At 36.7% G+C, this 11,873-nt stretch overlaps 1 protein-coding gene across 1 annotated transcript; it reads right to left on the minus strand.

The window, feature by feature from the left end:
- Window positions 1-8,493: 8,493 nt before the first annotated feature.
- LOC141613121 (uncharacterized) lies at window positions 8,494-10,605 on the minus strand. The gene has a single exon (XM_074431858.1). The coding sequence runs from the start codon at window positions 10,603-10,605 to the stop codon at window positions 8,494-8,496; it is 2,112 nt and encodes a 703-aa protein (XP_074287959.1).
- Between the last annotated feature and the right edge of the window lie 1,268 nt (window positions 10,606-11,873).

Genomic DNA, 11,873 nt, shown 5'->3' on the forward strand with positions numbered 1-11,873 from the left:
GTTACACTAATATTTTGAATAAAGGGTGTGGATGAAGTGGATAAGGTTTGTGAAGAATTATCAGAAGAGGAATGCTTAATGAGAAGAACTTTGTTGGCGCACACAGATTACATCTACACTCAGAATCAAAATCCATGAAATTAGAAGATAGTCATATGCTTGTATATATCTATCTATGTAAATTGCAAAAATGTTGTACTAGAAGTCGACCAATTAAGAATAATACGTATATCGTAATATTGTTGTAGTAGTTGAATATTTTCATCCAAAATTTCCGACGACATACTTCTAGTTAAGTGTCCATGCATACGTGTTTGGCCTCGATCATCTCAAACCATTTTGGGCCGTGCTTTATGTCAACTTCAAGTCTCAAAAGGTTCTCTTATTTTATTCGTCTTAAAAGTATATTAAAAATATCTAACTTTTATAATTTTTGCAAATACGTAGCTAAATATATTTACCGCATAAAAGTCGCGTTGACAAACGTGATAAAGTAAGTAAACATGTAAAGTGAAGTTGATTGGAGGGAATATAAGATTATGTTTATCAATAAGCCCTGTTTTTTACTTAACTGAACTAAATTTATAGGAGTTGAATTGAACTTATAGATGTTGAACTGAACTGAACTTATAGGAGCTGAATTGAACTAAATTTAGAGGAACTTAACTTAACTTAACTTATATATAGGAGCTGACCTTAACTTATAAGAGCTGAACTGAACATATATGAGCTGAACTTTTAAGAGTCGAACTGAACTTATAAAAAATTTCCGCTTTATATAAATTAATTTTTCTTATTACAAGTAATACAATACATTACGATAAAAAATACATCACATATTACATTTTTTTCTAACCATTTATTTCCATATTATCATCCCCCTCGCCATTTTCATCTTCGTCTTTATTTTCACTATTGACATCATCAAATTCATTGTCTTGCCAAATGTCTTTTACTATGTTATTATTTCGCACCTTGTACATGGCCTCCTTACACTTCATTTAAAACATGCCTGAATCTGTTGTTCCTAGCTTGAATATTCAAGTCATATTTATTGTACAGTATTCCAAGTGTGCATCCTTGTAAAATTATGAAGTGTAAAAGTAGAAATAATAATGGACATTTGATATTTAGGTGACAATTTGAGGCATAAATTTTAACACTTTTCACCTTTTTTTTTCAATTGACCAAATGACATTTCAACTTTCATTCTCAATGACGAATGTTGATAATTAAAATGCTCTAACATTCCTTCTGGGGGGTCTATCTTTAAATTCCGACATATGACATCTAGCATTTGCCTTTTTATCGCAGATAGGAGACAAATATCCTGTTGCATGTATTCGGATATCCGCAGTCGATCCGACTAGATAATACTTTCCTCTAGGTGAATGCAGGAAAGCATATTTTGAATTAGTTAGAGCATCCCACTACACTGTAACGTCATGGACACTTCCCTCCCACCCGACACGGATAAATGTGAAGATTCTATCAAATGAACAAGAGGCTAACACGTTACAACTTTTTTTTAAAGAATAATGTGTATATGATAATTTTAATTTTTAATATTGGATTTTTTTTGCATCTATAAGTATTATTAAAAGGATAAACCTTAAAAGTCACGTAGACAATGCCACCTCACATTACTAAATGTCACTTTGCATTATCCAAATTCCACGTCACCAATCCTCCATGTAATATGACGTGTTTAATTAAGAGGATAATTCATGTTCGTATAATGATCCATTTAAAACGATACACAAATTAAAAAATATTTACATAAAAAATAAATTAGCATAAAAAACATTAAATTTTGGCCCTTTTAATTTATAGATAAATTAAAAAACAATTAAAAATTAAAATTCATACTAAATTTTAAATTTCTACGTTTATTCTTAGAATATTTTAAGTAACAAATAAATATCACATACTTCTAATTTTACGCCGTTTATGAAATAATAAAGAATTTGTAAATATTAAGGGCAATAATAACATACTTAACATTAAACATTGATATTTTAATTTTTAAAACTACAATTGGTTAAACGAAAAAAAAATAAAAAATTACATCACTCTAATTTTAAATTATTTATATGTGCAACTCCTTTCATTAAATTGAATACATATGTAAATCTATAAATATGATTTATAAATAAAAGAGAAGACAAAATATCTACCATTTTTTTAGTTCGTAATACAACTCTCTAAACAATTCTCATGCAATGTGGATTTTGTAAAAAAAAAAAAAAGTAAACCTTTTATATTTCATTTCTCATTACTCTATATTTATGTCTATATTAAATTTGTTAATAATAAAAATGAATGCTCAACAGTCATAAAACATTTATACATATTTATGTATATATATTAAATTTGGTAATAATAAAAAAACCAAAAGTCATAAAACGCTTCCTCATTTGGCTATAAATGTTTGATGAAAGACAACATTTGTGAGCCGAAATTCAAACAAATATTTTTTTTTACCCCAATCGCCAAACGAATTATATATATATATATATATATGTGTGTGTGTGTGTGTGTGTGTGTGTGTGTGTGTGTGTGTGTGTGTGTGTGTGTGTGTGTGTGTGTGTGTGTGTGTGTGTGTGTGTGTGTGTGTGTCAATAATCTTTCTTATCATTGTATCAAAATCAAATTAAGTGTACTAAGGTTTTAAATTAATAATTTATTTATTTATTTTGAAGTTCCATTGGTTATGAAGTAATCTTCACATTTTTAATCTTCACATATATGTTGTTTTGTTCTCATTTAAGGGTTATCAAGATTTGTGGAGTTGTGCTATTCGTAGATAAATATACTTACATCTTTATGAATCAATACCCTATTTCTTACATTATTTAAGGGAAAACTTAAATTAATAACGAAAACGTTAATATTACATAAATAAAATTCCACCATTTTGGTTTCTATTAATCCCTCAGTGGATTTTTTTTAGGGATGGTTCATTGGAGAAAGATGTAATACTACGGTTTTGTGAGTCTCTGGGTACTCTATCGAGTGGGGCTTACTCTGTCGAGTAAGTATGTTTTGATTTACGAAACAATGTTCTGCCTGTAGGGTACTCGATCGAGTAGCCTTGATACTCGATCGAGTAAGTGGCACTCGATCGAGTATGTTACTTACTCGATCGAATAAGTCGGTTATCGGGTAATATTTTGACGGGTTTTGTTAATAATGCGAATTAGTATATATAATACTCCGTTATCTTTCCTAAACACTTATAAACCTAATACACACAAAAAGAAATTGCAAACTACGTTGTTCTCCACATTTGCATTATTGGCAAATCCCGGAGCTAGAGAGGTCGGATTTCGTTGTTCTTTGTATCATTGTGATCCTTGCGTCAAGGGTAAGTTCTACGTACCGTTTTTATAGCATTTGGTTGGGGTTGTTTAAACCCTAATTTTGGGATTGGGGGTTTTTATGTTTATGTTGTATTAGTAGTGAGTGTATGATTATGTGTATAGGAGTAGGGCTCGTAGAAGAAAGATTTTGAGACAGCTGCTAGATCGTCTGCTTTTGTGTTTGCATTCCAGGTAGGCTTTTCCCTAATCAGTATTAGTCACATGATGTGGTTGGTGATTTGATTATGATTGTTGTTAAAGTATAATGTTGGTATTGTGACGGTTGTTGAATATTATCGTTGTTGATTGTTGTTGATTGTATCTGTCTGTGATCTTCGGGGTGCATCCCTGGCTGAGTGGATTCACTTGCGGGTGTGGCTTCACGCCCTTGATTCGTCTTCTGTGGAACCCGCCACAGAAGGGATGTGCACATTAATGGACTTGGGTTTATTGCTCGATGGAGATGAGCGGGGCTTAGGTGGGAACGACTGCGGTCCCCCACTGGCGGTGTGGAGTACCTGTTGCGATGGGTACTCTAGCAGGACTACACACTTTAATGTGTAGTCAGTGACGTGGAGTTTGTTTGTGGAGTTTGGGATTGATGTGACGGTTGAGCTATTTGATAATTATCTTGTTGTGATTGTGTTGTGTGATTAGTACTGACCCCCGTGTTTGTTTTGTAAAACTGTGGTGATTCATTCGGGGATGATGAGCAGTTCTTGAGCAGGTTTGATTAGAGGCATTTGGGCTCGCTGGGATGTGTCACCACGAGCTGATTAGAGTCTTCAGCTGTCATACTTTAGTTTTTGAGACATTTGGTTTTTGAGAACATGTATCGTATTATTTATCAGTTTTGGGATTTGGATATGTAATCACTTTAAACTTTTACTATTTAAATTATGTTTCTTTATTGTCATTTGATTATCATTGCCTCGGAAAACCGAGATGGTGACGTTCCTATACCTGAGTGGTCCTGGTAAGGCACTTGGAGTATGGGGGTGTCACAAAGTGGTATCAGAGCGACGATCCTCAAACCTGTAACCAATGAATCTAATGAACATAGGGAGTCAATTAAAATGAACCCGGGGTAGAAGTTGTAGGAGCTAATGCAAAGGCTTGGGAAACGTCCTAAAGCCGCAAACTCTCACTGCAATTTTGAACCGGTCACATTGGGTACGTGTCAGAGTCGTATGTGTTGTCTTTTGGTTTGTATGTGTACATAGTGGCATGTGTTGTGAATTGATGGATGTTAAATGTGGAGAATTGGAGGTATGGAGTAGAAGTTGAAAGATATGTGATTTGTATATCGAATTGGATGAAAAACATGTTGGTTGTTTATAATGTGGCACATTAGTGGTATGAATAAATTGTTTTGTTGATTTTATAACAAGTTGCGTATATATGCATGCGTAGTGTTGTTATTTTATTAAAATTTAAAAATTGTATATTATGTTGGGAAAGTAAGATTAACATGCGGGTAGTGTATACGAGTCTGCATGACTCGATCGAGTGCGGGGCACTCGATCGAGTAGGTGAGGTGCTCGATCGAGTAGGTGTGCCTCGGTCGAATAGGTAGTTTGATGTTTTCTGGGAAGAATAGTGTTTTTGGGTACTTGATCGAGTACATAGGGGCACTCGATCGAGTAGGGGCCGCTCGATCGAGTGGCTTGTCAGCTCGGTCGAGTATTTTTATGAGCAGAGGTCTGATTAGGTTCTGGAGTCGAGGCACTCGATCGAGTAGGTTGGACACTCGATCGAGTAGCCTCAACTCGACCGAGTAGGTTCTGGTACTCGATCGAGTGGGGTCTGTGCAGGTCATATGCATGTTTTGGGTTATAGTATGCGTGTTTATATCTACCTTTTCTTATATAATTACACGATGCCGCTAAAGAAAACCGCCTTGTATGCTAGAGCTGAGAGCATGAACATTGATGATATAGTAAAGATGTTGGAGCACCAAGATACTCTTACGGAAGCGTTGAAGCGAGTGGGAAAGGATAAGGAGGTTGATCATTAGAAGATCAGCATCCATATAGCGAGGTTCAACCCGAAAGAGTATAAGGGGACCGGGGAGCCAATTCTTCTAGATAATTGGCACAGAGAGATGGAGAATATCCTGGAGTTGGTGCACTGCCCGAATGAGTTGAAAGTGGAACAAGCTGCGTTCTACTTGAGGGAGGCGGCATGAGAGTGGTGGGATAAGGTCAAGGTGAGTGCTAGGGAGATGTACATGAAGCAGGGACTACCTGCTATACCTTGGGATGAGTTCAGGAGAGCCATGAGGCGAGAGTTCGTACCGGAACATGTGAGGAGTAAGCTGAGAGAGGAGTTCGATGAGCTTAAGATGGCATCTGATATGACGGTGGCCGAGTACTACGGTAAGTTTAATGAGAAGGCTAGGTACGCTGAGGATATGGGGTTGAGTGTAATACTACGGTTTTATGAGTCTATGGGTACTCTATCGAGTGGGTATTACTCTGTCGAGTAAGGGGGTTTTGATTTTAGAAAAAGTATTCTGCCTGTAGGGTACTCGATCGAGTAGCTTGGGTACTCGATCGAGTAAGTGGCACTCGATCGAGTACGTTAGTTACTCGATCGAGTAGGTCAGTTAACGGGTATTATTTTGACGGGTTTTGTTAATAACACGGATTAGTTTATAATTCATACCGTCTTCTTCCCTAAACACTTTTACAAACCTAATAATCTTAAAAAGGAGATTGAAACTACGTTGTGCGCATCATCCGTGTTATTGGCAAATCCCGGAGCTTGAAAGGTCGGATTTCATCGTTCTTTGTGTCCTTGTGATCCTTGCGTCAAGGGTAATATCTACATACCAATTTTATAGCATTTAATTAACTTTATTTAAACCCTAATTTGGGGGATTGGGGTTTTTTATGGTTAGTTGTGCTAGTAGTAATTATGTGATCATGTGATAGGAGGAGGATTCGTAGAGGAGAGGTTTTGATACAGCTGTTGAGATCGTCTGCTTGTGTTTGCATTCCAGGTAGGGTTTCCCTACTCAGTATTAGTCACATAATGTGGTTTGTTGTTGATTGTGATTGTTGTAAAGTACCATATTCATATTGTGACGGTTGTTGGATTTGGTTGTTGTTGATTGTGTTTGTCTGTGTTCTTCGAGGTGCGTCCCTGGCTGAGTGGAGTCACTTGCGGAAGTGGCTTCACGCCCATTATTCGCCTTCTGTGGAACCCGCCACGGAAGGGATGTGCACATTAATGGAATTGGGTTTATCGCTCGACGGAGATGAGCGAGGCTTAGGTGGGAACGACTGCGGTCCCCCACTGGTGGCGAGGAGTAACCTGTTGCGATGGGTACTCTGGCAGGGCTACACACTTTAGTGTGTAGTCAATTTTGAGGAGTTGGTGATGGAGTTCGGGTTGATGTGACGATTGAGCTTTGTTGGTTTCTGTCTTATTGTGATTATATAATTATGTGATTAGTAATGAACCCCTTTTTTTTTTGTAAAACTGTGGTGATCCATTCGAGGATGGTGAGCAGTTGTTGAGTAGGTATGATTAGAGGCATATGGGCTAGCTGGGATGTGTCACCACGAGCTGATTAGAGTCTTCCGCTGCCGTACTTGAGTAGTTTTAGACATTTGGTTTTGAGGACATGTATTATACTTTTATCAGTTTGGATTTGGATTGTAATCGCTTTAAACTTATTACTTTTTAAATTATGTTTCGTTATTGTCATTTGATTATCATTGTCTCCGGAAACCGAGATGGTGACATTTCTATACCTGAGTGGTCCTGGTAAGGCACTTGGAGTATGGGGGTGTCGCAAAGTGGTATCAGAGCGACGATCTTGAAACCTGTAACTAATGAATATAATGAACGTAGGGAGTCAATTAAAATGAACTCGGGGTAAAAGTTGTAGGAGTTAATGCAAAGGCTTGAGAGACGTCCTACAGTCGCGAACTCGCCCTGCAATTTTGAACCGGTCACATGGGGGGATATGTGTCAGGGTCGTGTGTGTTGTCTTTTGGTTTGTATGTGTGCATAACGGCATGTGTTGTGAATTGTTGGAAGTTGGATGTGGAGAATTGAAAGTATGGTTAAAAAGTTGAAGGAATGTGTTTCATATGTTGAATCGAGTGAAAAGTATGTTGGGTGTTTATAATGTGGCATTTTGATAACATGAATAAATTGTTTGTTGATTGCATAAAGAGTTACTAGAAATGCATGAGTATTTATTATATTTTTTTTGAAAGTATAGTAATGTATATAAGATGGGAGAGTGAGATAACATGCGGGTAGTGTATAAGAGTCAGCATGACTCGATCGAGTGGGGGGACACTCGATCGAGTAGGTGAGGTGCTCGATCGAGTGGGTCTGACTCGATCGAGTGGATAGATTGATGTTTTTATGGTCAGAACCGTGTTTTTGAGTACTCGATCGAGTATATAGGGGTACTCGATCGAGTAGGGGTCACTCGATCGAGTGGCATGCCAGCTCAGTCGAGTATGTTTATGATCAGGAGGTCTGATTCGGTTCTGGAGTCGAGGCACTCAATCGAGTATGTTGGCCACTCGATCGAGTGGGTTGTGGCACTCGATTGAGTGGGGTCTGTGCAGGCTATATACGTGTTTTGGGTTATAGTATGTATGTTTATATCTACCTTTTCTTATATAGTATCAAGATGCCGCCTAAGAGAAACGCCTTGTATGCTAGAGCTGAGAGCATGACCACCGATGACATAGTTAAGATGTTGGAGCACCAAGATGCTCTTACGGAAGCTTTAAAGAGAGTGGGGAAAGATAAAGAGGTAGATCACTCAAAGATCAGTCTCTACATAGCGAGGTTTAACCCGAAAGAGTACAAGGGGACCAGGGAGCCAATTCTTCTAGATAATTGGCATAGGGAGATGGAGAACATCCTAGATTTGGTGCATTGTCCTGATGAGTTGAAGGTAGAACAAGCTGCGTTCTACTTGAGAGAAGCGGCAGGTGAGTGGTGGGACAAGGTAAAGGTGAATGCTAGAGACATGTATGCGAAGCAGGGGCTGCCTGCTATCAGGGGCGAACCCAGGATTTTTAATTTGGTGTAGCAAAATTCTAAAATTGATAATATTACAAAAAAAATGTCAATTACAAAAAAAATTAAAATATTGCTACACTATTCGACGAGTTCGCATATCTAAAAATTGTTTTACAATTTCATCATCGGTCACATTTATAAATACATCACGTTCTAGAAACGTAACCAAACAATCATTCAGGTATTCATCGCCCATGCTATTACGCAATCTGTTTTTGATGAATGACATAGCTGAAAATGCCCTTTCCACAGTCGCGGTTGCCACCGGAAGAACCAACACAAGCTTTAGAAGCATGTAAACCTTTGAATGAGTCAAATGTTTCCTTGTTTCAACAAGTTTCATGGAAAGTTCGTTAAGAGTTTTGAGATTCCAAAATCTATCATCATTTTGAACATCATACTTGAAGGTATCAAGTTGATATTCAAAATACAACAAATCTTTACGAGAAAATTCACAAGGGTAGAACTCAGCAAGTTGAAGGAGCTTCTTCGTATCAAAAGAAGCAAATCGATTTTGAGGATTAAAGTAAGACATACATACCAGGAGTTCTTTACTTTTCTCGCTAAATCGATCATTAAACTCTGACAAAATTTGATCAATAACGCTCATGAAAACCTCAGCTCGAAAATGTTTAAGATTATCTACTTCTCGTCGACCACGTCTATGTCTTCCTGGAATAACATACACATCATCCATATTAGGAATATCAATGCCATGCTTAAAGCAAAATGCACTAACCTTTTCCATGTGAGCATCCCAACCATTATCTCTTATCCTTTGCAAAGAGCTTTTTGTCACATCCACAAGCTTTACAGCATTCACAATATCTTGCTCTTTTTTTTGCAATGCAAGGTTTAATTCATTTGTTACGCCAAAAATAGTCACCATTAATTGAGCAACAAATACGAAATCAAACGTCCTCAAAGCATAAGAAATGGACTCTGCCTTTACAGTGTCTGCCCCACTAGAAATCTCTCCAATTGTATCAATCGCATCAAGGATGGAAGAGTACATAGTAAGCACACGTAAGATCGTTTTAAAATGAGAATGCCATCGAGTATCACCTGGCCTGCTCAATCCAAGCTCTTGATTTAAACCACTTCCCGATTCAATTTCACCTACCTCAATTTCTTTCAACACATGTTCAGCTTGTCTTTCTTTAAGAATTTCTTTTCGCTTCGGTGAACTTCCAACCAAATTCAACAAATTTGCAAGTGTTTCAAACAACCAACTACAATCATAATTCTTTTTAGCAACAGCAACAAGTATTAATTGAAGTTGATGAGCAAAACAATGGACAAAGTACGCACTTGGAGATTCATTCAAAATTAAAGTTTTGAGCCCATTAATTGAACCTTGCATATTACTAGCACCATCATAACCTTGACCCCGAACTTTTGAAAAAGTAAGAGAATATTTCTTAAGTAACTGATAAATAGCTTCTTTCAATGTTAAGGACGTAGTGTCACCTACGTGCACAATACCAAAAAACCTCTCTTTCACTTGTCCTTTTTTATCAACGAACCTTAAACAAAGAGCCATTTGTTCTTTATCAGCTATATCAGCCGACTCATCAGCAAGAATACCAAAAAAATCACCATCAAGTTCTTTCACGATCTTCATAGTTGTCTCCATTGCACAAGCATTAACAATTTGTTTTTGAATTTTAGAAGACGCTAATATGCAATTTTTAGGAGCATTTTCTAAGACAACTTTTTCTATATTTTGATCATGTTGTGCAAGAAGTTTCAAAAGCTCAATAAAATTTCCCCTATTCAATGAAGTCTCTTTTTCATCATGACCACGAAATGACAATCCTTGTAGTAAAAGAAACCTTGTAGTTTTAATAGAAGCTTCTAAACGAGTAAGGTATGCACTTTTAGTTGCGGTAGAATGATTTTCAAATCTTGATACTATGGAATATTTTTGCTTCTTGAAATTATCAAGATCTCTCATAGCATTATTGTGAGCGCTCTTGTGATTACCAACATGGTTATTAAAGGCATCAGTTCTACTCCAAGTTTTAAACCCATTACTAACAAAGGCATCACCTCCTACCGCATTATCCTTTTTGAAAAGATAACAAACAAAACAAAAGGCAGCATCTTTCGCTTGACTATATTCAAGCCAAGACTCAAAGTTTTTAAACCACTCAGCCTTAAACTTCCGTTCTGACTTACTCATAAGTTTTTGAGGGAAATCATAATCTTTAGGTTGACAAGGACCTCTGCGAATATATTCTCTTTGGACTATTTCCTTATCATTAGGATGATAATCTGATATTCTTTTCCTCAATCCCGGATCATGTGGAAGAGACGCAATCTCGCCACTTAATCTTAATACAATAGAAGGTTGTGATGTCGGGTTTGAATTACCTCTGTCATGAGTTTCACCATCTTCTAATCAACATTAAGTGGCAAAGAACTCGGCCCACCTGATTGAGTTGATTCTTCATTTGATTTGGAAACCTTTTTCGAGAAAAAACTTGTAATTACTCCATCTCTTGTTCTTTTTGATTTACAATCTAAAGTCATATGCAAAATAATGTGCAATTAGTCGACTAAAACTCTGAATCACTGAATGTTCAACTATGAAAAACAAACAAATTCACCTAAGCACATTAGCTTTGTCGCAACTCGCTAGATTCTAAAACAAAGTGTACAGGTAAATGAATTTATTAAGTCATTAAGCAATACTATACAGTATACACATCTACTTGACAATTTCCACTAGGCACTAGCCAAGATTCCCACCACGCAAGACAATCAAACAATGAAACAATTCATCTCCCAAGTTCCAATTAACAGGCTGCCTAATTCGGAATCAAGCCAAATATTCTTTTCAAAAGTTGTTTGATTGTCTTCAAAAATTTCGTAAAACTTCTATAACCAGCTTTATACCCAAATCACAAATTCACAACAATTGTCAATTTGTCACTAAATTTTTCAGCAATTAATCGATTACTTAAATTGCAAAATTTAACCATCATTTTAATTAACCCATTACAATTTACAACATGTCAGTGTAACTCAACAATCAAACTCTTCAATCATTACAATTTACAAATGAAATCGAATTGCTAAAGACGGAGAATAAGAGCCTTAAGAGGTACACATTGAAATTACCTGTCTGATTCGTGGTGGTGGGGCGATGCGGCTGTGGCTCGATTGTCGACGGCGATTGAAGCGGTGCGCCAGTGACGCTTGGGGTCGGAACATCTACCATACTGATTTGTGAAGAGTTTGAAACTAAGAATTTTGAGAGTATGATTAAAGATATATGAATGTTCTACCGCAATTAAAAGTGGTATTGTAATTTTATTCTTCATTTGATAATTAAATTTCAAAACAGAAGTTGTAGAAATCAACCAGATTTTTAGGGATATGGGTGAGATAATTTAGGAATGATTAACTACTTTGAGAAGGAGGATTGAAAAAGATGCGGAGGATTTT

Source organism: Silene latifolia, chromosome 11, assembly GCF_048544455.1.
Source record: "Silene latifolia isolate original U9 population chromosome 11, ASM4854445v1, whole genome shotgun sequence".
Taxonomy (NCBI): Eukaryota; Viridiplantae; Streptophyta; class Magnoliopsida; order Caryophyllales; family Caryophyllaceae; genus Silene; species Silene latifolia.

Coding starts and splice junctions, on each gene's coding strand:
- LOC141613121 (XM_074431858.1), bottom strand. CDS start 10,605: ATGAGTAAGTCAGAACGGAAGTTTAAGGCTGAGTGGTTTAAAAACTTT.